The 27,646-nt window shown below is 46.1% G+C and overlaps 1 protein-coding gene across 1 annotated transcript in view; it reads left to right on the forward strand.

Annotated features, from left to right (window-relative positions):
• LOC146812390 (uncharacterized) overlaps nt 1-26,999 on the forward strand; it is a 241,336-nt gene extending 214,337 nt beyond the window's left edge. The window contains exons 16-18 of the mRNA XM_085619391.1: nt 16,436-16,573; nt 25,217-25,404; nt 26,830-26,999. Of these exons, the coding sequence (XP_085475517.1) occupies nt 16,436-16,573; nt 25,217-25,371 (293 nt within the window). The 3' untranslated portion in view covers nt 25,372-25,404; nt 26,830-26,999. The remainder of the gene's footprint in view (nt 1-16,435; nt 16,574-25,216; nt 25,405-26,829) is intronic.
• The last annotated feature ends 647 nt before the right edge of the window (nt 27,000-27,646 follow it).

The raw sequence follows: 27,646 nt of genomic DNA on the forward strand, positions 1-27,646 counted from the left end.
TGTAATTGGAAAAATAGGGAAGTCATTCAAACATTTAGCTCCGCGCCTGGGGCAGGGATAAGGCAGGCAAGCCAGGTTGGCAGCAAATCCAAAATGTTGGCATGAGGGCCAAAATTCCAAGAGTCACGTCAGCTGATGCATGCTTTCTAAGAGGTAACTGCGTACAGTATTTCAAGGAACTGTTTCTGAACACTCCTGCATTGTTTTTGTGGTTTCATATATCGCGAACTCAGCCAAAGGGCGCGAGAACACTTTACAAGAGCACCAGTTATATTACACAAGGTCACGTTCATTTTTTAAGCACATGGAGATTAAATGATGTGCCAAGAATTACCGGACGGTGAGCCAACGTTGGGACTCGAACCCGGTTCCCCAATTACAAAGTCGGCAGCTCTTTTATCTCTATTTATTACCTGTTCAAGTATCCTGCTTAATGGTTTAAAGATTGCAAGGCTTGCCACCGTCTAGGAGGGTTTACTTTCCGCGAACGTGCAGCAAGGCGGGGCTTGGAATGCAGCCAGAGGGCATGCTGTCAGCAAATAGCAGAGGAACAGGAAGGGGCTGGCCGAGTACCTTGCTTCTAAATGGGCATGAGAAGTAGCAGTCACACGCAAGGCAGGGCTGCATAATCCTTCAAAGCTCACGATTGACTCTGCGGAACCTGTGACATCCTTTGCTAAAGCTTAACAAGTAAGTTATTTACTAGAAATAGTTTTTATCTTTATTTTATAGGGACGTTTATGCAGACGCTGTCCACTATTTCTCATCAGTCACAACTTGCTGCTGTGTGTTTATTTCTGCTGTGCTCCTCTGTGCTAAAATGAAAGTCTGGTGGTGTTATGCAGTGCTTTATAAGCACACGGAGGCAGCTGGCAGTTTAAAAAATAATAATTTTATGTTGCTGAAGCAATGCCCGGTGCTTGCATGTTGCAGTTACTGAAATGCAAAGTTGGAAGTATTTTAACAGCTAAATTGGGCAATAGTGCGCTGCGCAACGCGTGTTCTCTTTTCAGCGCGTGAATGTAGTGTGGCAATGCAGGCTGGCAGGTGCTGTCTCTAGATCCGCAATCCTTATTGTACGAAACTCTATAAAAACAAGCATTGGCCGCGCTAGCGATCGCGATCAAAGCGAAAGTGATCGCGATCGCTAGGACGGGACGCGCTGTGTGGCAAGCACGCGAGTGGTGCGCGTGCAGCAGTGATTGGCGGCTGCGCGCGTGCATGCTCGCGTGCACTCAAGCTTTAGGCCACAGGCAGCACTTTAAAAATCCCAACTACAAAATGTCTCTCCGAGCCAGCGCATGCGCTGGGCTCAGCGAGACCTAAAAATAGGTAGGGAGTGATGGGTGATGGATTAAAGAAGGGAGCTCTCTGGAAGAGGAGTATTTCATTATTGACATAACTGGTTTAGCTAATCTCGTTTTAAGTTTAATTAATGACCTGAAGCTTGCAGATCATATGCAGTATTATGTCTGAATGCTGCCATTTCCACCCTATTTTCTCCTAGCTTCAAAATCTTGAAGCTTGCTGCAGGAATTATTAGTCATTAAAACGTCAGTGTCCGTCAGCGCTTTCACTGCTATCGATATTGCTAGATTCAACAACACTGGCTTTCCAATGGCCTGCCACTTAATCACATGTCCATTCATTTCAGCCGAAAACGTAGACTAGGACCCTTATTACATGGAGTGATATTCCACCCAAATTGGTAATACCACCATAGACCATTCCAAGTACCACAACGACCCCCCCGCTACCGCAACAAATTCCAAGGGGCATATTTATGGGAATTGTGGTGCAGGGCAGTACAACAAGTTACTTTGCTGTGCAGCCCTGCGTCACAGAGAAAGGGCAGGAATGCAATGTATTTATACAATACGGTGCATTCATGTCCTTTCTCCCTGCACTCCCACCGTTTCGGCAGCCTAACACCAATGCAGGTACCATTGTACCATAGTGCAAGGGTGCCTGTGTTGTAGGCAGGATTGTTTTTGTGCGGCAAGGGGCACCTTCCTGCACAAAAATGATCCATAGAGGCATTTTCCTCTTTCTATGAGTGCTGCAGAAGGTAGCGAACATAGAAAGAGGAAAAAACAAGGAGCAATAAAGTATTTCTCCTCCTTACGGCACACCTAGCGAGGTGTATCTATTTGGGGCAGTCCCAGGTTTTCTAGGTTTGTTAAATCTGGGAATGTGTCAAAAACCATTGGATTTGCATGGGAACACCAACCACAATGCCCATGGGATGCCTTGCTTGTGCAGAATAATGCAACGCAGAGATTTATGCTAGATTGCATTACTTCATATTTATGAAGACCTTCAAAGCCACGCAAAGTGGTTTTGCGTGGCTTCATAAATATGACTAGGAGCTTTGTGTTGTGCATGTACCACATTGCGCGGTGCAAGCGTGATGCAATGCCCTTGTAAATATGCTCCCAAGTGTTCTTTTCGCCCATGGTGCTGTCCCGGTCAATCCAATTTATGGCCAACCCTTCCCTACCCCCAACCTGAACAGGCCCAGCCAAAGATATTTACCACTTGCTCTCCATTAAACTCCCAGGAGTTGAAGAAAACCTGTACAAAATCCAAATTCTGGCAGATTATTTCCCATTCCTCAGAGTTTAATTTACAATTCATGTTAGTTCATGGGGAGGTACCAGCAACATTTGTTAATAATGGCTCTGATATCTCCTTGATGAATTAATGGGGAACTTTTAATGGAGGCCTTGGAGTTTTCAGCTAATCCTTCTTACTTTATGAGCCTATTACTTGTGTCTCGCTGTTGCATTTTTCTTCTATACTCTCTTACTTTGCACAAATTCCTCTACAGCAATCAAAACCTGAGAGAAGGTGCATGTCTCACTGGGAATGCTAGGGAGACACACCACTGGAGAGTGGAACCATTTATATGTTTTGCCTGCACAGTGCTTGCGCTGTGCTTGTGAAATCTATTATACTTAATATATCTTAAAATGGGCTTACATCCCAACCGTACTTCTTATTTTTTCCTGTGCTTGCCATTTTACTTTTCCTCAGTTTCTGTTGGTTATAGCGTTCTATTTCCTGTTGTTCTTTGTGTGTTTCTCTTATCAGTGTCCCGAGGCCCAAGTACTCATATTCATTTGCTTTGGTGAGTGAAACTTATTTTATTAGATTAAGCCTTCAACGCACAGACCTCACATTTGAAGCATGGTTGTTTACTAAACAACTTCACACATGGTATACACATTTCCTTACGATGCATATGTTTAAATTATTGTCTCCCGCAAAATATTTATTCTTCTTCTAACTAGCCTGTTTTAATGGATGATCTTTGTTTATCTCATACAAAATGTAAGTTACCACTCCATAAACAACATTGGGCATATCCTCAACACCCTCCAATTGCAATTGCAAACACACATTTCGGTTTCTATAGTAATTACTGTTTTACAATACGGGTGAGCAAGCAACCTGTCCTCCTCCCTCTCTCGTTTATTTACTTCTTAACATTCTGTCAGGCTCACCTGAGGTCTCTGCGGGGACAGGAGGCAGGAGTCAGATGAATAGATCCCAACTTCCTTCTACCACTAGCCCGCCCAACAATGTCAAAGCAGTACCAGTGAATAGGGGGAAGAGGGGAGACAAGGGAAGGAGAAGTAGAAACAGGGCAGGTCCAGCACACGTCCAATACCACGAAAGCTCCACTGGGATCCGGAAGAATTCCTGCGAACAAAAGGCTAAATCAGCAGTTGGATAGGCTAGGAGCAAGCATACATAACTAATGGTCTGCAAAATATCCTACCTGGAAATCTCCCCTCTTCCGCTTGTGTCCACAGTTAATGAAATAAAACGCAACAGGTGCAATATTCCTAAACACAGATAAAGATAATGTTAACACCTAATGACACTGATTCACAGTAGGGTATTTATGAGGTAAAGTAGTTGCATATCTTACCCCCCCAAACATGTGAGGAACACGTAATACATGGTGGCTTATAAAGAAAGTATGTTTTTGTGGGTTGTTAACAGCACAACCTTCCAAACGATCAACGTAAATTCAGTAAGCAGCCACCTAATCAGTTGAGCCAGCAGGCCTGTATAGTGCACAAAAAAAAGGGGCAGAAGCGACTGCCAACCCCTGCAAAATCTGAGCTCTGTGATATGCAACTATGTGCTCCTTGCCTCAGGAGCCGAGGTAGCTGTCATGGGATATATATATATATATATATATCGCACAATACAAATAATGCCAAATAATGTGTGAGAACACTCTGTACAAGATCGAGAATCTAAGGAAAATTCAGATGCCTGGATGCCCACTCAAGAAGGAGCCCTTACACAGCAACCAGAGGGAGCATTCAGGGGTCGGGCCACCTAACTAGCGCTAGTGCGTTACCGCCAAACCAAGTGAGGGTTCTGGTCGAAGGAGCCGAGAGAAGCGGAGAAGGGCCATGGAAGGTCCCCGTGCCGCCTTTAAAGAATCAGTGTCTGAGAGCAGATGAAGGTACTCAGCAACTCTTGAAGGGGAAGCAGGATCCACAGACGCGACATGCCAATGCTGGAGCCCAGGACCCGGAAGTGACAGGAGTGACCCGGAAGTGCTAAAGCAAGAGACCAACAACTAGAACGCGAAGCGTCTGTATTCCCGACGCATCGTGTTTTATGCGGGCGGTGACTCTGCCTTCACCTCCCCCTTTACTGCAGCGCTAACTCGGGCACAACCATGACACATGCACTCTCGAGAGCGTGCATGCCCCGTAGTCCATTTCCTTCAGCCCCGCCCTCCTCCCACTGACTGGTGTCACCCTCTCCTCCGCTCTCCTAGGTATCAGCCTTTCTCTGTGCTCTGCTTTCACATAAATTGTTTGAAGTCTTCTATTTACAATATTTTTCAGGAAACTTGCTTTCTTGTTACTTCCACTTTCCTTTGGCATGTGTTGATATCTTGGTCATTCACTATGTCAAGTGGTGGGGGGTGAACACGTCTTTTCATAGGCGTAGCATCTCATTCTTTCTTGTTTACTTTTGGACTCTGCAGTCCATCTCCTGCTCTTTCGTTTTACTTTTCCATGCCCCCACCTCACTGTCGTTGGTGATCCCTCACTTTCTTCACCCACCCTCCTCTGCACCTCCCTTATTGTCTCTAGCCTGGCATTTTTATTTCACCAGCCGAAGTTGTCTTGCTGTTTTCCACGAAACGGGTGCAAGAAATACTGGTGCTGGCCTCCGCAGGTTTTAGCGCACATTACATGCTAAGCTGGTGATGCTGCAAAAAGGTCACACAAACCAAAGTTTGGAGGTAGGCTGAAAGCAGTAAAGCTGAGCCCGTAATAGAATAAACAACAGATTTGCTAGTACTGCTACTGTTTTAACCTCAGAATCACTTATGAGGACACATTTTGAAGAACAACAAAATGCGAGGAAGAATTTCTTTTTCCGATTTAATCGATTAATTTAATTATATCAAAAACGTTATCGTCCTTCCATAAGACAAAGTGCACAAAAGAGTTCTAAACCACATAAATGAAACAACATACGTGAAATAAGTTTTATCAGTACCAGTATGTTTGGAACAAAGAAGAGTGCTTTGTTTAGAATGGTTGAAATGTGTGTTTGAAAAGTGTGTTGCTTATTTCACGTATGTTGTTTCATTTATGTGATTTAGAACTCTTTTGTGCACTTTGTCTTATGGAAGGACGATAAAGTTTTTTGATATAATTAAATTAATCGATTAAATCGGAAAAAGAAATTCTTCCTCGCATTTTGTTGTTCTTCAAAATGTGTCCTCATAAGTGATTCTGAGGTTAAAACAGTAGCAGTACTAGCAAATCTGTTGTTTATGCAAAAAGGTCAGGCATCACCTGGTACTGTGTGCGCATGGCTGTGCTAATCTGCCTCAGAAATGCCTGTGAGCCCATTGCTAGAACTCTTATCCCCTACCCTCTCTGCCGCCCCACTCTCAGACGGAGCTGGGGATATTGTGTTACATTGCTCTGTCTTCAGGCGGACAGAAAGCCTCTTAAGTGCTGCTTGCAGATAGATGCACCCAGATTAATCAATTTGGACAGTTCTGCTACATTTTCCTTGCTTATTCCTCACCTTACATAAATCATCATACAAATATTCTGCAGCATCCTTTCATATTTCTCATACAATTTTGGTGCTGTTTCTGATGACAGTCAGTCCTCATCAGAAGCGTCGTTCACATAAAATGGAGGCAATATGCAACCTGTGCTGCATTTAAGATGGGAAGAGGCCAATAAACTAATTTGTGCCCGCCGTTAATCCAAGACAGTCTTAGTTAAGTTATGAAAGCAGAGCTTCTCTAGTAGAACTATTGTGTGACAGCAGTGACCTGCATGTGTGGTTCACTGTTAAGCATCTTATCTTAACTGAATATACAAACTTGCTTTTTATATAGCTCCTTGTGCTTTAGGTGTGCCTTTGTAGCACTGCAAATTAAAAGTGTAAGGAGAAGATAGATACGTGACTTATTTTTGTTCACCTGTGATTTATACTGTACTTTATAAAGTGGTGGAGTTGTTGCAAGTGGTCTTCAAAGTACTGGCACCCTTTGGGTTTGAGGCAAGGGTGCCAATATATGTCGGGAGGGGTGATAAGGGGCAGAGGCTGCGTCACTAGCAAGACTGAAATGAAAGTGAAAACACTCATACAAATTTACAGAGTGAATTGATAGTCTCCAGGAGCTAGACCGAGGCTGCACCCATTTCACGTGTACTTGTCGGGTGCATCTTTTTTTCCTTTGTCCTCCGCCCTTTATCTAATGTCCCCACTTTACAGTAATACCAGTAACAGCACAATCTGAAAGAAACAGTTAGTTATAAATTCCTTACCTTAGAATTGCCCACAGGTGTCAGATTGGATCCGGAAAGTTTTTCGTCAGCAGTACCCCAGCGCGTCGAAAGGTGGCGTCGGTCGGCTCCGAATTCGTCGTTGGCATCGTGGTCGCCGGGATGACGTTGCAGTAGCTACTTAGATGCCGCCCTAGCGCGCTGACGTCAGTTCTTTCTTTTTGTGCGCCAGCCAGCAAAGATCCGGAGACAGCGGTACCTTCAGTCACTTTTTGACTGACTTTTTGCCGACCTTTGACAACGTCAAATTTGAGTCTTCGACTCCTGGTGCACATCAGGGATACCCAAATTCAAGGCTTGTGGCTCCTGCAGCCAGCTGATGTCAGTGACGGATCTGCACCACGTGTGCCTGTTTTGCCCGGAGTGTGACCACGACACCAAGTCCTGCTCCGACTGCCAGACCATGAATATGAAGACTTTGCGGAAGCGGTCCCGAAAGCTTCTTGAGGCCCGGCAGACGGCACTGCACCGTTCGAGATCCATGTCACGTGGGAGGTCGAGGGACCGGTCGCAGAGCCACCCCACCAGTCTTCTTCAAAGTTTTTGCACTCCTCAGGTAAGTCCGAGCACAAGAAGAAGTCAGAGAAGCACCGTCGCTCTTCGACTTCTCCCCGACGGTCAGCCGACGCGACGAGGGATGAGGCTGCTGCCCCTCACGCAGCTCCGCATACGGAGCCCCAAGGGTCAACTCCGAGTTTCCCTCCCTTTCCGGGACCCAGAGAGAACCTGCCCAGCTTTGTACATTTTACGAAGCAATGCATGCCATCTTTGGGCAGCCCGACTCCACCGATGAGCCTTTGGGCCCCCCGGTCTCGGCTGGGGGCCAAGGGCCTTTGACACCAGCGGCTTCAGCTCTGGCACCGCAGGGCCCCCTTGGATCCAGGCCTGGATCCGGATCGATGCCAGTCGACCTGATTACACCTCCCCCGGTGCCGATTCCACCGGCTCCACGTCCACAGCCGACACCAGTTGTGTCCCCAGCCGCCGTCGACCCTGGCCGCCACCCAGATGTAGACACGGAGTTGGACCGGCATCGACCAACACCGGATCCAGCGCTGACGGGTACTTTTGTGCTTCTGTTCTACCCTGGCTCTTTGAGACCCGATTGGCAGCCAGAGGAGGGTGAGGAGGACTGGGAGGGGTCTGGAGACACTTTGGCTGACCAGCTAGGTTACGAAACAGACTGGAGAGAGGAACTGGGGGAAGCCAGTGGTCTGGATACCTCACCAGACCTTGGCATGTTGTCTCCTCCTACCGTGGCTATGGAGGAGGGAGCGTCTTACGCCGTGGTGTTGCGTAGGGCAGCTGAGGCTGTCAACCTCAAGCTACCTACGGTGGCAGTCAGGACTAACCTCCTGACAGAGGTGCTTCAAGTGGCAACAAGCTCTTCGGAGCCCCTGCTACCGTTTAATGAAGCCCACACTGACATCCTTTTGAGACATGGTCCAGACCCAACACAGGAGCTCCTGTGGATAGGATGATTGCCCGATGCCACTGCCCGGCCCCGGGCATCCCCACTTTCCGCTCCCAACACCCCACCCCTGAGAGCTTGGTGGTCCAAGCCTCCATATCCAAAGGCGCATTCCCTAACACACAACCTGATAGGGAATCCAAAAAGCTGGACCATCTTGGGAAGAAAATGTTTCTTCCTCCGCTTGGGACTGTGGTTGGTAAACACTGCATGTCTGTTGGGCTGTTACACCCACTTCGTGTGGGATACAGTACCTCAAGTGCTGCCCCAGCACCCGGAGAAGGCCTAGGCCCTACTCTCCCGTGCAGTTGCCGAAGGGAGAGACGCAGTAAAGTTTACCATTCGCTGTGGACGAGATTCCGCCGACTCGCTAGGCAGGACGATTTCCACGCCGGTAGCCCTTCGACGCTACGCCTGGCTGAGATCAACTGGCTTTTCTGGGGATGTCCAAGCTACCCTTATGGACATGTCCTTTGACGGCCGTCGCCTGTTCAGCGACAAGGCAGACAGCACACTAGAGCGCTTCAAGGACTCACGGGCTACGGCCAAGTCCTTGGGCCTTTCCACCACTCGCCCTGTGCAGTCTGCTTTTCGCCCCTTTCGTGGCTACAGAAGGGGTGCCCGATGATGTCTCTTCTGGGGCCACAGGCCAGAGCAAACTGTTCGGCCCCTGCATTGCCAGGGACCTGGGAACCACTGTTGTGGTTCTGGGAGCCAGCACTGCCCCCTCTGCAGCAACCTCCAAACCCTCCTAGTCCGACTATCCAGGGCCACCAATCGCCAGTGGGTGGCAGGATTTGCCATCACCCCCCTGGGCACCAACACGTCAGACAGGTGGGTTTCTGCAAACAGTACAAAGGGGCTACTCCCTCCTCTTTGAGACTACCCCCCAGCCATGCCACCTCAGTGCCATCGCATGTCGGAGGATCATCTGGCCCTTCTCCAACAGGAAGTTATGGCTCTCTTGGCTAAGGGAGCCATCAAGCGAGTTCTTGTCCCAGAAGTAGGTCGTGGTTGCTATGACCACTGCTTTCTGGTGCCCAAGAAGGACAAAGGCCGGCGTCCTATCTTGGATCTCAGGAACGTCAACTGCTTCCTCCAGAAGGAGAAGTTCAAAATGTTGATGCTAGCTCAAGTCCTGTCTACCCTTGACCCTGGAGACTGGATGATAGTGTTGGACTTGCAGGATGCCTATTTTCACATCTCCGTCCTGCCGGCCCACAGGCGTTACCTACGGTTCATGGTAGGCAACAAACATTATCAGTTTACTGTGCTTCCCTTTGACCTTACAGCACCCGTCGGGTGTTCATGAAAGGGATGGTGGTGGTCGCAGCTCATCTGCACAGATCAGGGGTTTCAGTCTGCCCCAATCTCGACGACTGGCTGTTGAAGGCGAGCTCATCCCAAGCTGTCGTCTCCCACCACCAGACTATGGCCGACCTCTTGCATTCACTTGGGTTCTCCATCAACATGCCAAAGTTGCACCTGACTCCCTCTCAGAAGCTTCTATTCATCGGAGGCGTTCTGGACATGACGCAGTTTCGGGTCTATCCTCCCGAACAGCGAGTCTGGGATATTCAGGCTATGATTCCGATCTTTCAGCCTCTATCCCGGGTTTCGATCAGGATGACCATCCAGTTACTGGGCCTGATGGCCTCCTGAATCCTGCTGGTGGACCATGCCAGATGGCATATGGGGGCTCTGCAGTGGGACCTGACGTTCCAGTGTGCACAACATTAGGGGAACCTGTCCGAATGCATCCAGATCTCAGAGGGCACCGCATACCTATTGCAGTGGTGGCTAACGAACCAGGATTGGGTCAACGGCAGATCCCTCTCCCTTCCCCAACCAGAGTTCACAGTGGTGACCGATGCATCTCTTCTGGGATGGGGTGGCCACATGGAGGCTCTACGTCTCTGGGCATGGCTGGAACATCAGGGCATATCCCTGGTGGTTCAACATATGGCAGGTTCGCTGAACGCCAGGGCAGACAAACTCAGCCGCAGGTACATGTTGGATCACGAATGGCGTCTTCACTCGGAGGTGGTGCAAGGTCTCTTTCAACAGTGGGAAGAGCCTTGGTTAGAAATATCCACCACCGAAGAGAACGCGCAATGTCAGCAATCTGTGCATTGGGATTTCCAAAGCGCCACTCGCTCAGCGACGCTTTCGTCGTGAGTAGAGTTGCAGTCTTCTATACGCTTTTTCGACTATACCACTTCTGCCCAGATTGCTGAAGAAGATTAAGCGAGACCGGGTCCAAGTCATTCTTATGGCTCCGGATTGGGCACGAAGAGTCTGGTATCCCGAGCTATTGCACTTGGCCAGCAATCCTCCTATCTGACTCTCTCTTCCGGAGGATCTTCTGTCGCAGAAGCTGGGGACGGTCCTCTACCCGAACCTGTCCAGCCTCCACCACCTTGCATAGAGATTGAGCGGTGGCAGTTGACAGCTTTCGACCTTCCTCCTAAAGTCTATGATGTTACCTTGGCAGCGAGGCGTCCCTCCACTAAGACGGTATATGCCTGCAGATGGAACAAATTTGTGGCATGGTGCACAGCAAAGGCTGTGGATCCCCTTTCTGCCCCTCTTTCTGAGGTTCCCTTGCTCCTTCTTTCTTTGGCCTAGCAAGGCTCTGCTCTGGGCACTCTAAAAGGCTACCTCTCGGCCATTTCAGCCTTTCTTAGGCTTCCTGATCAGCCTTCTCTTTTCAAGTCCCCTGATGTAAATTGCTTCCTTAAGGGCATTACTCATCTTTTTCCTCCTGTTCCCTTCCTGATGCCCCAGTGGGAGTTGAATGTGGTTCTTACATATCTTCTGTGCGCTCCCTTTGAGCCGTTACATAACTGTCCTCTCAGGCTTCTGACTTTGAAAACTGCCTTTCTGGTGGTCATCACCTCTGCGCGCAGGCTGAGTGAGCTCCAAGCTCTAAACCTCCTTTTCTGACTGTTCATCCGGACAAGATTGTCCTTCGAACTCGTCCTTCTTTCCTTCCCAAAGTGGTTACTCCTTTCCATATTGGACAGAACATCACTTTGCCCACCTTCTTTCCGCCTCTGCATCCTTCCAAAGAAGAAAACAGGCTCCACCGTCTGGATCCAAAGCGTGGGCTTTCCTTCTACTTGGATCGCACAAAACAATTCCGGGTGGATGACCAGCTGTTTGTTGGCTACATGGGTGCCAAAAAAGGTCGGGCCGTGCACAAACGGACCATTTCTAGACGGTTGTTTTGTGCATCAAAGCGTGTTATTACTTGGCAAAGAAGGAGCTGCCAGTGGGGTTGCGTGCCCATTCCACAAGGGCGACGGCAGCTACCACTGCTTTGGGACATGAGTCCCCCATAATGACATCTGTCAGGCAGCTATGTGAGCATCGCTGCACACATTCACAAGACACTACTGCCTGGACAGCCAAGTCCAGAGAGATGGCATCTTTGGCCGTTCTGTTCTCCAGGACTTTCTGATGTGAACTTGGTTCGCAGACCCACCTCCGGGGTTGGTATTGCTGGGGTATCTATTCTAAGGTAAGGAATCTATAACTAACTGTTTCTTTCAGATGAACAAGTTATTTACCTTCGGTAACGATATATCTGTAAGAAACATAGGTTAGTTATAGATTCCTTACTGCCCCACACATCCTCCCCCTTCGGCGAACTGACTTCTAGGGTTAAGGATTTGCTTTCAGGGCCCTAGTTTTGTGCACCAGTGGTCAGTGTCTTGCATGGCTCTGCGCTCTGGCATGGAAAGTCGTGTACAGAACTGACGTCAGCGCACGAGGGCGGCGTCTAAGTAGCTACCGCAACGTCATCTCAGTGATCACAACGACAACGGCGAACGCGGAGCCGACCGACACCACCTTTAGACCCGCAGCGGTACTGCTGACGAAAAATGTTCTGGATCCAGTCTGACGCCTGGGGGTAATTCTAAGGTAAGGAATCTACAACTAACCTATGTTTCTTACAGGTATATTGTTACCGAAGATAAGTAACTTGTTCATATATTTCCTTTCTCAATAAACAATTCATAGCACTTAACAGAGGTTCAGTAACTTAGATTGCACAACTACTCACCAAGCTACAACTTACAACAAAAAACAACTTATTATTAATCACATAGGCAAACTCTATTGCATTTACCAATGCTTGTTTTAGGCTGTATCCTGTACCACATCCGCATCTTTGGAGCTATAACACTGCTCATGTTTTATTTATTGCCGCTTATTCTTACTCTTCAAAATTAAAAACTTCAGATCAGCTGACTCGCCAGGGCTGACGCAAAACCAGCAACCATCTGTCGACCAAAAACACTCACAAGCCAAATCAATCAGGAGATTCCAGCATGTGAGCCTTACTTTCCAGATCCCGAATTTTCTGAAAAAATTCAAAAGGATCTTGTTTATGGCTTATTTTGAAGCCCGTTTTAGCTTGTGACTGACAGCTGCTGCTAGAAACTGATTGCTAGCCACCCAATAACAGGAAACCTTTAAAAGCTCTTGACCAATGATTAGTAGAAGGTATACCCAAGGGAGGAACAACCTTTAAAGAGGCACTGTGACTGATTTCGAGAAAGGCATCCAACATTAACAGAGTCAACATACAGAGAATCAGGTGGGTGCAAGCTACTGATGCAGGGCTGTCTTTGTTGGTTGTCTTGGGTCATTGGCTGCAACAACATGGGCTGAAAAATAAGAAAGAAACTGCGGGGAATCAAATTGGAGTTTTTCAAATTACCAGGAGGCCACCAAGCAGTCTGCTAATGATTACAAGCATTACAAATTGTCCCATCCAATAACCTTACAGTTTGATTACTGACCACTGAATTGTGCGTTTTGTAAAATATTAGTCATCCATGGAGTAAGTGAGGAAGGGGCCGATTCACAGAACTAATCTGAGACCAAATCCTAAACTTACTACTTTTGGTATTCACAGAAGGCATTTAGTAGTAGTAAAGTTAGGATTTTGTCTTAAGTTTGATTTAAGACAGACTTAAGACAGACCTAAGACAAACTTAAGACGAACTTAGGACAGACTTAAGACAGACTTAAAACAGACTTAGGAAAGGCTTAAGACAGACTTAAGACAGACTTATGACAAAATCCTAACTTTACGACTACTAAATGCCTTCTGTGAATACCAAAAGTAGTAAGTTTAGGATTTTGTCTCTCATTACTTCTGTGAATCGGGCCCACTGTTACAAGCATATCTACTTATAGCCCATATGTATAGTTTCCCCTCTCCTCGCCCCCTCCTACACACAGTGTGAATGTTGACTCCTTGTCCCACAGGACTGAGAGAACTCTAAGCAATTGAGGTTGAAACACGTCAACAATATCGGGCCAAGAACGATGGACTGTATAGTTTGAAATAATTGTGTAAGGGCAAATGGACTGATTAGGCGGACCATAGCAATCCTCACTTTGTCCCCTTCTTTACATTTGTGTGGAAATTCGAGTTAGGACATTTTTCCACTTGTACCAAATAAATAATTTTGATTGGCATCCTAGGCGATATGTTTTTGAATGTATCTTATTATAAGTTGAGTATGTATTATTTGACATGATTTTTGCTTTTTCACTTTTTTGCATTTGGGAGCACGAGTGATCCCTCAATTGGCTTTGTTACGGAATTTTTTATTATTATGTACAGTTGATTAGATTTTTAACTGTGCATTTGACACACTGTACCTTGTCTTATTATTATTGAACCTTAATAAGATAAAGAAAGTGTTGCGATCAATATCGTCTGGGAATTAATGCACCTGGTTTGAATACTTCTGTCTTCACCTCTTTAGTAAAATCACAAGGCAGCAGGCAAGGCCTTTTTCTAGCTGTTTAGTTTTAGAAAGTTTCCATTTTCTTGTCCCAACCATTTGGTGCCAGCAGACTGTATCCTGAGTCATATGAGTAGGTGTAGCTGGCAGCTGGTCTTTGTGTATTGCTCACAGACACAGACAGTGAGGCAAAGGGGAAAACGTTGGCAGGATGCACCATCTCTGACTAAATGAGGGGAGGAGCTGTCACCTACCACAAGTGCACATCACAAAGGCTCGGTCTGAGCACACTCACAAAGGGAATGACACTAGTCTTTTGTAACCCCAGACAAGCTGGGGCCATAACAGGAAGGCAGGAAATTGCAAACACTTCTCTTAGTTCAAAATGGGCACCAGATATAAATTTTGGACCCTCAGTCCCCAGTCTTAAGCACACTACTGGACCTGTAGAAGACTAAGAAGAGCTGCTACGCTGCTCTGCCAGAAGGACTGCTACTCTGCTGCCCTGCTTTCTTCCTGGCTGCCCAGCTGCCCGAATGCCTGAGTGCAAGGACTAAAACTTGACCCCAGGACCTCCTAAGGGCTTGTTGGCTGGCTTCCTGATCTGAGCCTTGGGACAGTAAAGGCTCCAACCACCTTGAATCTAGCACCTGGACCCTGTCTGCTGTAAGTCCTACCCCCCCAAATGGTGCCAACCCAGTCTTGGACCCTTGGAAGTGGGCTTGAAGGTGGATTAACTGCACAGCTGTCCTGTAAGCAGAACAGACACAGCATGACACGTATCCTCATAATTTCTTTGAAACCGCCGCAGAACGATGCATGCCCTGATTCCGGACCTCAAATTGCAGCTCATAGTCATCTATGAATCGCTGCTGCGTGATGCATTCTCAATGCAGGCTTTCGTATAACAAGCCACTCGTCAACAGCATCCTCAACGACAATGCAGGACTCCGCATTGCAGCCCCTCAGTTTCTTCAGAACCGCTGGTGCGTGATGCATCTTTGATGCAGGACTTAGCATTCTCCGCCCCTTGTCAATGGCATCCTCAGAACTGGTGCTGCATGACGCATTCTCGCAACACTCTAGAATCCAGAATGCAAGGTACTTTGTTCAGTGGGTGCGCTCCATTGCATTTGGCATGAGCTTATAACTTTGTACTATTCTGGTCTGACCAGATTACCACAGTTTGCTCTTCTAGTCACTATTTTTACTTAAAAATGTGAAAACGCTTATGTCCGGTTCTATTGATTGAATTATTGTCATTTTGATCTTAAAGAATTTATTACATTTCACTCTTGTTTTTCAAAATTGTTGTGGGATTTTCCTTGTGTTGTGTTTTCACCGTACTACGGTTTGAAATGTTGCATAAACACTTTTCACATTGCCTCTGAGTTCAGCCTGGCTGCTTTTGTGCCAAGTTGCCAAATGGTTAAGCACAGGTTAATTTGGGGTTTGCTTGTGTTTCACCCTCACAGAGATGGTGGTTGCTGCTTGAGTAGGAGATTACCCCCCTCAACCAGTAATCACATTTCCAACACAACCCAACGCAAATTTTTATTTGTAGACCTCACCAGTAGACTTTGCAGCTGGTCATCATTAAAAAAGTAACGTAAGCCTGACACAAAGTCTTTGTAAACCTTGGCCAGTTTGTTTAAAGGCAGAATGTTCGAGACCTCAAATTGATAATAAAGTGTGTTATACTCCTAATCTAGACCCAGAGTTAATCTCCTTTTTATTTAGGTTAGGGAAAGATCCACGAAAAGGTCTAGAACGGTCTCTGAAACAGTGTGAAGATAAACTGCTAGATACTCTTGGTCCTCTGGCTAAGATTATGGATATGGCCGAAGAAGCTCATATAAATGGAGGATGGTGGATATTGATCTGCTAAGAGGTTGGAGTCAGAGAGCTATGGTGTTTTTGAGGAACGCTAATGCTAGTCTTTTGGCAGAAAGAAGGAAGACTGTTTTAATGAAAATAAACCCTAAAATGGGAGAAATAATCTTGTATTATGCCACTCCTGTCAGCGGCCCTGTTCTATATATAAAGTTACATTTGCATTAATACCAAGATTAGTAGGTGGAGTAATGCAGTAACTAATTTTTGGAATTACTGCAACTTTGCCAAGGTGCTCCACATGACAGAAGCAGTAGCCAGAATTATTAGAGTGAAATACGCCACACGATTTATGAACTGCCAACAAACAGATTATTAGAAGTAATGGATTGGGTTAACATTCTGTAGAAAACTGGATTATTCATTGAAACAAATCATGATGTTCCTCCTATTTTTTTTAATTCTCTCCACTCTCCAGCGTCGTTCAATGAGTTTCCTTTCTTTTACAGAGAGGCCAGGTTTTTGTCCGTTCGAACCAAAGATGTGCTTGCCTAGAACGTTCAAGTGCCAGGGGGACTTGGACTGCCCAGATAATACGAAGTGTTGTGATGTCGACTGCGAACGGAAGTGCGTGCCCCTTCTAGAAGGTGAGAAAACCTCAAACCCTCTGGATACCAAAAAGGGTTTTAATTGGGCAATCAGAACTTTAATGATGAAGCATCCGGGATGTTGTTAATGTGATGGAAGAAGGGAGACAAGGTTGATACAAACTTGGGACAGTGCTAGGAAGGTGCACGCTTTGGGAATCAGATACTGCGGTGTTGTCAGAACAAAGGGAAATGTCAATCAAACCCAGTAAAACCATCTGCAGTCTGAAAGTAAATTCAGCTGTAGATGATTCACAAAGGGAACGTTTACTTATGAGTAATTTACACTTTTAGGTAAGTTACTACGTTTTGACTATCCACAAAATCTGAGTGTAAATGTACTCCAAAATGGCCTGGAGGCTCACACTTTTGAGCAATTTACACTTTTGGCAATTTACAAAATCCTAGCATGATCCTGATTCACAAAAGTAAACTTACTGTTTTTTTAGTGTCCACAAACTGCAAGTTTAATTTTGCTAATAGTAATTTTATGAATGTGAAGACACAGCACATAACAAAGTTGTCCTGTTCTATCTTTTTAGATGTGGAGTCTCACGTGGGTGATGCTTCTGTGGGTTTTGGGTGAGACTCTCCATTGTCCCTCCTATTGTTTGGTGGTTATGGGACTGCCCAGTGCGGTTTGATAGCGAGTTTGATATGGATGGGTCATGACCGGCTTGCAGTGCTGAAGAGCCTGAAATGTGTTGGAGGTGAGGCCTTTTTCACCCTGATGTAATCGGATCATTGCCTCAAAAGGCATGAGAGATTGAGAGGCAGCCACAGCATTAGAGGGGTGTTGGGCCCAATTGAAAATATTGGATGTGGGAGGATTCAGATAGTTGAAATTGTTTTTGCATTGTTCAGATGGCTTGATGGAGGCCTTTGTAAAGAGATTGCTAAAGTGTCCTGAATTCACCACGGTCCCATTCAGGGAACGAAGTTGGGCTGAGTGTAGGGGTGAAGTCAAGGTTCTGTGTGATAAGAGTGTTGGGGAGGGAAAGGTGGTAAGACCTCCTTTCACAGCTATTTGGTCTCAGATGTCAAGTACTGTCTTGATGGGCATAGCTAAATATGGGCTTTTAGAGCAAAGGTGCAGTGTGAGGGAAGCCAGGCCCCATAGGAACATCCCACTGTTCTGTCCATGTGGTACATGGTTTCTCACTCTCCTTGACCACCCATTTTGAGAGGTAGAGTATGTGTGCAGCTCTATAATAATTCAGCACGTTAGGGCATGTCAAACTGCCGTTGTCCCTTGGTAGCATTAGGAGTTTTGCCGGAACAAGTGATCTCTTGTCTACTCATCTGAAGGGTAGGAGTCTAGTTCGAAGCAATAAGATGTCAGTGGTGAGGATGGGTGCAGGAAGTGACTGTAATAGGTATGCGAGCCTTGGTAAGGTGTTTATCTTTACATCTTTGTACAACATTAATGTGTCCTAGACAGGAAAGGCAAAGAGACTGCAATCTCCAGACAGTTTCTAGGATCTGTGGTGGTATTATGGTTGGTTGTCTTTAGTCCAACCTTCAAGTTTAGGGGTATTGTTAAGGCCCAAGTAATGGATACTGTGTGGTGCTCAGTAAAATAGAGCTAGTGCCTGCAAGAGAGGGCCATCCCAGGAAGGGATCATCAGATTGAGTATGTGTGATTTCGTTATGTTGATTTTGAAACCTGAGACTTGCTCAAATTCCTCCAAGACCACCACTAGGGCGGATAGAGATTCGGAAGGGTTGGAAAGAGTAAAGAGATGCCCTCATCAAGGTCTGCACCCGAAGGGGAGCCCTCTCACCAGGGGCCATTCCTATATTTTAATAGCAGGACGCTCCACTATTAGAGCTAAGAGCAAGGGTGATAAAGGGCAGCTATGACTTGTTCCACCATTTAGTGTGAGAGGTTGCATGGGCTTGACGTTAACCCTAATAACTGCTGTTGAGGTAAAATATGTTGCCATGTTTTTGTCTTTCATCTTTGGGCCGAGGTGGATTTTCTCCAAGACTGCTTCCCCGAAGGCCCAGCTTATTCAGTAAAATGCTTTCTCTGCATCTAGTAAAATGGATCATCACTGGGATGTTCAATTTGTGAACATAATCCACTAGGTGGGCTAGTTGCCTGATCTCGTTGTCACCTTGGCGCTGACTCATAAATTCGACTTGGTCAGGATCGATCAGTCAGCGAGTAGAGGGTCCAATTTTATGGCCAGTATTTTTGTGTATAGCTTGCCGACTGTATGTAAAAGAACTATGGGAAGGAAAGACATGCAAATTTGCCCGGTTTTGAAATGAGTGCAATCTCAGTCTCCCATATTGTGGGAGTAATATTGGAGCAGAAGGTGAAAGAGTTTAAGAGCGCTAAGAGGTGGTTTTAAAAGAGTGGGTGACAGGCCTTGTCGAAAGAGGGCGTGCGACGATCTGGTCACAGGGCTTTACCCAGATGCATGGCCTAGAGGGCCAGTCATAGCTCAGTAGAGTCAATTTGTTTTTCCACTATTTCCCTATGGTAGTCCACAATGGGCTCCTAGTCACAATCCCTAAGGTAGACTCAGATTGCTGCTACATCCTCTGTTGTACTAGTGTAAGGCTGCTGATAGAAATCTCGAAATACTTGTTGTTTGACTTCCTCTGAGATGGCCCAGGATGTAGGGCCTGTGTAGGTATGGGCTATGTGGGGCTTAGACCTTTAGAGTCTCAGTTTACATGCCAGTAGTCGCCCTTGTCATAATATCTCAGTTTGAGGACCAGTAAATACCGTTTTGCTTAGTGTGTTCTATGCATTTAGAGTAGAGTCTAGGATGGCTAGTTGTCAAAGACCGCATTTTGAAGGTTCTTGATTTTGTCTTCGGTCAAGTGCTAGAATAGCAGCAGTGAGGGGTTGTTTGTACAGGCACGATTCTATCACTGTGGGGATTGCGACAGTGGAAATCACACCCTGTTTAGAGGCCTTAAATGCGGCCTAAAGAGTGTGGGGGGAGGTGTCAGGAAGGGCGTTGAGTTGGAAGTATCCAGTGATTGCCTGAGGGATGATGTGCTTATCCACCGGATCCCTGAGGATATGAGGGAGGAGGCACCAGTGTGGGCTGTCACAATCTAGCCTGTTCCTCCTCAACATGTGATAGTGATATGTGCGTAGTCGGAGATGGAAATGTCTGAGATGGAGTTCATATCAATGGTGCGTAGGAGAGCATGGACAGTGAACTGATAGTCAATGTGGAAATAGCATGTGTAGACATGAGAGTAAAACAAGAACTCCTGAATGTCAGCGTGGCAGTAGCGCCAGGTGTCAACTAGTCCCAACTCCAAGATTTCCTTTTTCAATAAAGCTGACATCACTCCCGCCCCCCGGCATGTCTTATGGCTCCTGTTTATTTGAGGGACCCAAACCAGGTTGAGACCCCCCACTGCTATGACGTCTCACTGTGCTTTCCCCAGCTAGCCCCTCATCACTTGTGTAAGGAATATATCTTGCCCTTCAATTGGGTTGAGTATTAAGTATCTACCCTAAGGATCTTTCATGACGGTACAGGATTAAAGGCATGCTTTAAACAGTATAGCAACTCCACCTGATTTGAAGGGTGCTGCGGCACAAAATTGGTGGGTATTTTAATTGTACTTCATATAGTGTTGATCATATTTCAGGAGATGAGTTTCTTAGAGAATGAGGATGTTAGAATAATTTTGAACTACATATTTCTATATCTGTCACTGTTCATTGGATGAATTGGGGCCCCACACACTGAAGGAGAGTAGAGTGCAAGAGTTAGGATCCCTCATAACAGTATGGGTGCTGGGAAATACTAATTAAGATGTGGCAGGGTAGGGGGTCTAGGGTGGGGGATGATAGACTTCCAAGGGAAAGAAAGAAAGAAAGAAAGAAAGAAAGAAAGAAAGAAAGAAAGAAAGAAAGAAAGAAAGAAAGAAAGAAAGAAAGAAAATAACAAGAAGATCAACAGGAAAAAATTTGAGTGACCAACGGGCCCGGTCTCATTCCTCTACTTTCTCCAGAATGGGAAATCCAAGACCATCTCCCATATAGAGGTGTGACTCTCTCCTTGCAGGGAGTAAAAGGGGGTGGGGGAAGGCAAAATGGTGTCAGCGATGGTGCGGGTGAGTCGTGGAAGATTTGCATTGTTTTCAGTCAAGAGGTCGGACGAAAGAGTCCAGGCCCCCTTCTTGGCCCCACAGCTAGGGGCCCCTGTGGACATGTGTCTTTAATGTCAATGGTTATGGATCTGTGAGCGTGCGACACCCAAAAGGGCAGGGCATTATCCTGAAGCAGGTTGTTTTCATGTTTTAGAGGTGCCGGATGATGTACGCTTTGGCCTCTGCTGCGAATCTGTCTTTAGGTTTGTGTGATCGTAGACTACAGCCAGTCTTATGCTAGTCAGGGCATAGTTCTTTCCGGTTGGAGTTGTGGGAGTGTATGGAGTCTCCATCGCCAACATCAATATCAAGCTCCAGCATGGATTTTGTATCAGCCAAGGATTTCAAAATGTACTGGCTGCCATTCCATCAGAAGTTGGGGCTGAAGGGGTGACCCCACTGATAAGTGGTTTTGTGTTCACAAAGGAAGTCTGTAAAGTATTGGTGCTTTTTCAAGGTGATAGGAGAGAGATCCTGGAATAGTTTGACCCTTTGAAGACCATATCAAGCTTTCCTCTAGCTACTTTCATGATGGACTCCTTGTCTGTGAAGAAGTGGAACTGTGTGAAAATGTCCAGGGCCTTATCTGCCCAGATTGCCACATTTGAGGTACAGTGGGCTCTGTCCAATTGTATTAGTGGAGTTTCAGGATCTCCCCTGATGGATTGCAGTAAATTATGAGTAGAGGTCATTATGTCGCCTCCCTCTGCTCCTCAAGGTTTTTCCCAGAAACAGATGTTATTGCATCTGCTGCTGTTTTCCAGGTGTTCCTGTGTTAGCTGTAGCGCCTGTTGTCCCTCCAATGCCTGGATCCTGTGCCAGATCATCTCCTGGTCTTCTGCCTGGGAGCCCAGTGAATGCTCCAGGCCGTCCACCCTCTGACCCAGATCGGTGATCTCCCTTCACAAGTCCTGGTGGCAGGATTTGAAGTCCTTTTTGAGGGAGGATATTGCCAAGCATTTTTCGCCAAGAAATTGTTCCATGTAATCCTGGGTTATGGCAAGCAAGGAGGCCCCTTTGCCATGATTATTGCGATGATTGCTCCCCTCTCCCTCTGGTAATTTGCTGTACAAGTCCGCCTCTGAGCTTTCCTTTTGTGCTTTGCCCTTCACCATTTTTATTATGTGGATCAGGAGAAGGGTATCCCGGTGTCAAGGCAAAAGGAGGGCAGAGAACGTGCCTTGATGGGAACCAGGTAAAGCTAGTCAGTTTGCAGAGTGATGCAGAGTGGGATCAGATGATATTGCAGGGTTCTGTCCTCTTTGGTTGTTTCCGGTAAGGCTCCACTCTCTACTGATCGTGGCGGAGTTGAGTCACTGAGATGTCATGGACCTCCCGAAAGAGGGTGTAAAAGTGGAGCTGAAGCCAGAAGGGGTGGGTCCCTGTTGCACAAGAATTCTCTTTGTTTAGAATATGCCACAAAAAGTAGGTACTAGTTTTGTGAGGAAGGTGTTGTAGACGAGAACCGGGCATCAGCCTCTCAACACTGGGTGTGGGCTAAAAACCAATGATCATGAAGTTAGAGCAGGGATACAGAGAGAAGTAGTTCTGTGCATCAGTGACTGAGGTGGAGAGAAAAGAGAGAGGTTGCGGCACCTGGGTGCTGTGATGGAGCCTACAAGGGGGTAGAGGGGAGCCCAATGAAGACAGGCCTCCTTGGAATATTAATGGGGAAGGGGAGACATTCTGGAATAGTTGGCTTCACCTCATTGATGTCCTAAAACTAAGTAGGATCCTCTGTACACTGCATCTCCTTGTCCTCCCCTCCTGGATCTACAGGCTTATAGCTCCACTAGCACTGTGCTCTGAGCCTGCAGTAGAGTCTGAGTGTGGATGGCGTAAAGAGAAAAAGCCTCCTTCTGGGCACTCCATCCTAGGCAGGGTGGCGCAGTATGCAGGGTCTAGGGGGGCCTGAGATCCTTCAAGCAAGTCTTCTTTACATTTGGAGGCCCCCTGCTATTCTAGAGGAGCTGTGGAAAACAGTCAGTGAGTCAACAAATGGGTCTTTGGGTTTTATGATGCCAAAAGTCCCTTTAAAGCATTATGGAAGGAAGTGTGATTTGAAACTGAGCGAAGAGATTCCGCAATTTATTCACCTTTTGTTCTGTGTACTACCAAGATTTCATTCGAACCAGGAATTGCACTCTGCAGCATTTAAGGGCCCATTAGAGTGGCAGGGCCTCATGCCAGGCAAGATCCATAGAGCCCTTGTCCGCTGCAATGCCCATTATCTCACAAGTCTCTGATAGAGAGTTTGTGGTCCATTGTGTGTCTTACTATATAAACATGATGCAATACTGGTGGGCCTTTTCTACCTTTCTCTTTTGTCTTTCATAAATTTGGTAAGCTGTCTGAACAAGTGCCATTTCTGGAGTAGGATCCGTCAATGGCCATGGTACAATTGAATTTCTGCACCATAGGATATATTCAATATTATTCATTCTTTTGCTTGCACTTTCCATAGTGAGTTATTTTTCTTCATAAAACTTGAGGTGAGCAACCATATCAGAAGGCCTCTTTTCTCAGTAGACACAGGAGTGGTTCTGTGAACTTTATCAACCCATTGTGGATGACTTCCTGTTTTTTCGAACATCGCATCAAAGAGCTCTTACAAGTTCTTCTCTACGTCTCACCCTTCTGCCCACTTTGGTTCCCCCTGATGTGAGTATCGTTTCAACTAGAGCATTTCTCTTCTTGATTCTCTTGGAGGATGATGACTTGCTTGTCACGCCAGAGGATCTCACCTTGTATACTTCAAGTTGCAGTGATTTTTCATCCATAGTCTATTGGAGGGCATAGACCTAATTACCTACCTTGGAGACCTCCTTTCCCATCTCTTTAGGACTCTGCTGTATGTGTTCTTTTATTAAGCATATATCTCCTTTCATATCCTGGAAGATTGTTTGACACAGCTTTTGGTTATTTTCTTCATCTCGATCTTTTACGTATATCTTGGGTTCGGGGCTGTCACACTAACCTTGTTTTGCTTGGCTGACATCTCACTCCTCTTTTTTAGAGTATGCCTTTAATATGGTGTTCTCTATTTTTCACCATACCCAAAGCAGAGGGTCCTTACACCCATTGCATCAGTGCAATCCCCCAGCTTTCTCCTGTACTCTTGTCATCTCATAAGGCACTGCCCTGACATGTCAAGTTTAGAACACAGGGCTCACCCACGAGTGAGAAGCCTGAGTCCTTCTACCCACACAAAGTATTCACCAGTCGTTTACTTGTGGCTGACTGTGTCCACCCCAGGGGCTGTACCAATGACTGTATGTGATAGGCAGGTGTTCATTCTTCAGGCACTCTATGTACACAGCTACCAGCCTCCGAGGACTGATACACCATAACTGTCCTGTCTCTTCTCTAGTGCAATGCCCCATTACCTGCATGTTCTCTGGTGTTGGGGCAAGCCACTCCACAGTGCAGTGCTCACCCTGCATGACCAGCTTCCTTGTGTTCAAAGTATTGTGTGGCAGGTATCCTTCTCACTATTATATTGTACTCTGGCACCAGCCATATCTCTTCCCACCTCCCGCATCTATGGCCTAGTGTTCACCAGCCACCCCACCAGAAGACTTCAGAGCTCACTCAGGTGATTAGGGTCTTTGGGTCCTGACTCACAGGCACTTTTGGATCCTTGGCGGAGGCAGGCATCCTCCCTCCAGAAGTGCAGGTCCTCCATTTTGCTCCATCAGCGCTGGACCTGGCCCCTCTAGGTGATGCCCACAACTCATGCCTCTTTCCTAGCAAATGCCTCCGCTAACAGACACCCTAGTGGGCTCTCTGTCTGCCTTCATACATCCAGGTCTCCTCTAACCACACAACCCAGTGGGACTTTCCATCCATCTGTTGTGCTTGAACAGTGCCTCATCACCACTCACCTCACTGATAAGCTTCTGCTTAACAAGCGGATCACACCTCCTCTGTCAGCCCCTTAATCTGCAGTCCCTAAAAATTCTGAGAGTGCAGAAGTGAAATCCATTGATTAAGGCATGGTTTTGGAGGTTGTCTAACTGCTTTTCCCTCTTCTCGTGTCCGCCAACAACTCAACTGGTTTTCTAAGCTTCAAGTATCATTTAGGAAGAGTCAGGATCAGGCTGACCAAATGCTTATTACCCTACAGTTGATGTCGGGAACCCTTATTATTGGTATGTTGCCATCTTGGGCTAAGCTCCACGCCCTGGTTTGATTTTAATCCTGTGATGTTGATCAGAGCCTCACTCCTCTGTGATTCCAATCTTAGGATAAAAGGAAGATCTTTTGTCTGTGATGTAGGATTTGATAAAATTGAAGTAGCTGTTCTATAACGCGCCTATCTATCTGTTATATAATGTTGATCGCCAAAGCATGTTTCTTGCCTCTTTGAACTATGATGATTTGGTTTCAGGTGAGGTAAGTATCTAATATATGATTTGGGATCTATGGGTGATTTAAAATGATATCACCATTGATGTCTACTTTGTGTAGCAGTATAGCACTGACCATTCTAACATTCTCACCTCTTTACAGAAAAGCCTGGTACATGTCCACCGGTAACCACTACATGTCTAGCGGTGAAGGGCTCAACAACCCCCAACTGCAACAGCGATTACCATTGCACTGACAATCTAAAGTGCTGCACGGTTGACTGCGCCCAAAAGTGCATCCTGCCGAAGTTGTTGTAGAGAGATCATGGAAATGGATATGAAGATTTAAGGGTAAGTTAGAATTGATGGACAGCATGAGGAAATGGAAATAATATTATGGAGAAGAGATCTGGCTGTTGGGTAGATAGGTAGCATTAAAGAACAGACATGGAGATGTTCTGTGTAATAGGAATAACCAGGCACTAGGCACCCAAATTAGACGATTGCCAGAAAATAAGCGAGCAAAGAAAATAGACGAGTTAAGAAATGTGGTCTTAGATAACCAAGGCCTCAGCATACTATGGGTAAAAGGACTTGATATATTTTCATGCAATGGTCAGAGAGTGTGGAGATTAATGGGTGAAATATAGATAAGCGCAGTGGACAGCTTGTAGATATAGAAACCTGTCACATGATGACGTTACATGATGAAGTGACAGCTCTCGAGACTTGGGAGACACAGGCTCAGGATGAAAGTGATTTGCCAACTGACAAAAAAGATGATTTCAGGGTTGCTAGATTTTATGCAGGGACTGGAGTTTCAAATTAGGTATCCAACTGTGTAGGCCAGATTTCTCTCTGTAGTACTAATTTGTAACCCTGGGCGTAGTTCGCGAAGTAGCACTACGCGGAGCTATGCAAAGTGCACTTCGCACTACGCGAGCTACGCGTAGCACTTCACGAACTGCGTAGTACCCTGTTCGCACTGTGCAAGATGCCGTTTTCAATGATTGCACAGTGCGGACAAGCATCCGGCACTGTGCAATCATTGAAAACGGCATCTTGCACAGTGCGAGCTGTAGTTTTCTGCCGCTCGAGTAGATTTTTACTCGAGCGGCAGCTTTCTCAACGCGGACTGGTAGTTTCTCATCACGAGCGGTCGCGAACATACGCGACCACTCGCAATGAGAAACCTGACCTCCCCGCGTTGAGAATCTCGCCGGGAGGTTTATTTTCCACGCTCGCAATCGCCAACTTGATGATGCTGATCGCGAACGAGGAAAAAGTCCCGCCGGGATGTCATTTTGCTTGCTCGGGGTCGCCAACTTGATGTTGAGGACCGCGAGCAAGCAAAAAATGACCGCTGCACTACGCAACGCTACGCGTGTTTGCACTGTGCTACGTGCAAATCGTGTAGCGCGAAGTAGCGCAAAATTCGCAAACTATGCGAGCGTAGCGCTTTGCCCAGGCTTACTAATTTGTCATAAAAAATTAATTTTTATTGAGGAGTCAATTAGTTACTCTAAGTGATGTAATAAAATGTTGATTTAAAGTATTGTACAAGACTGATATACAAGAGTGAATTAGGATGTTAGCATCACTTGGCTTGAGAGAAGAATTAATAGTGCCCCAAAAATCCTCAGTCCTAGGTATATGAGATCCTGCCTAGCAGATAACTCCGGTCTCAGCAGTGTCATTCCTTGTGGCCACTATAAATGCTTTGATCATTGATCAGACTGTATGATCTTTAGTTCTGATTTCTTTTTTTTTTTACAGTTTGAAGACTCTTTGCCTTTGTTATGCGTAAGCAATCTTGATATCTGAATGCAGAAATGGAGTCCTACATAGAGATGCTGCCCATGTTGATCTTCTTTGTGTGTTCTCACTCCTTTGTGTGTTCTCACTTAATGTATCCCCATACTTTTTAATAAAATCACTTTCTTTCAGTAGAGTAATCTGTTGTGATTATTTTTGGGAGGAGAGAGAAGGAGCTGCCTCTTATACCAAACACTTGTAGTACAAGTTACTAATTGTTCAGGTAAAAAGCATCTTTAATATATGTTTAACATTTTCCTCCATTGCCTCCTTTGCATGTTTTTTTTAGATGTTGGGTGAGATTTCCTGGCCTCATCATTGCTGTGAACCAGGCAAGACAACATTGAGGGACATGAGTCACAGACACGCTTTATGGTTGACAAACATTGTACTTTTTCATTGCGGCAGGGCAGAATTCACAAAATCATATCCTTATTCTGATCTTATTTCATTAGTAAAACCCCTAGTCATCTACAATAAAACCTCTGCTCTATATCCCACCTCAAAACCCAACCCACATGGCTGTAACACCCCCTTACCCCCTTCAGTGCCCGAGTTCTCCTGTGACCTATCACATTTTGGACCTACCAAGGTTCTTTATGTACCACAGAACTTCCATTGACCCACAGATCATTTCCACATCTACCATTGCACTAAAAAGTCTACTCGCTCACTTGACCAGAGAGCCACATCTCAAAATCCTTTTTGCACATTGTTAATTCCCCTATAAACTTAACATTGAACAAAGTTGTACACATTTTTCCTTCTGTTGGCAATT

This window comes from Triturus cristatus, chromosome 7, assembly GCF_964204655.1.
Source record: "Triturus cristatus chromosome 7, aTriCri1.1, whole genome shotgun sequence".
Taxonomy (NCBI): domain Eukaryota; kingdom Metazoa; phylum Chordata; class Amphibia; order Caudata; family Salamandridae; genus Triturus; species Triturus cristatus.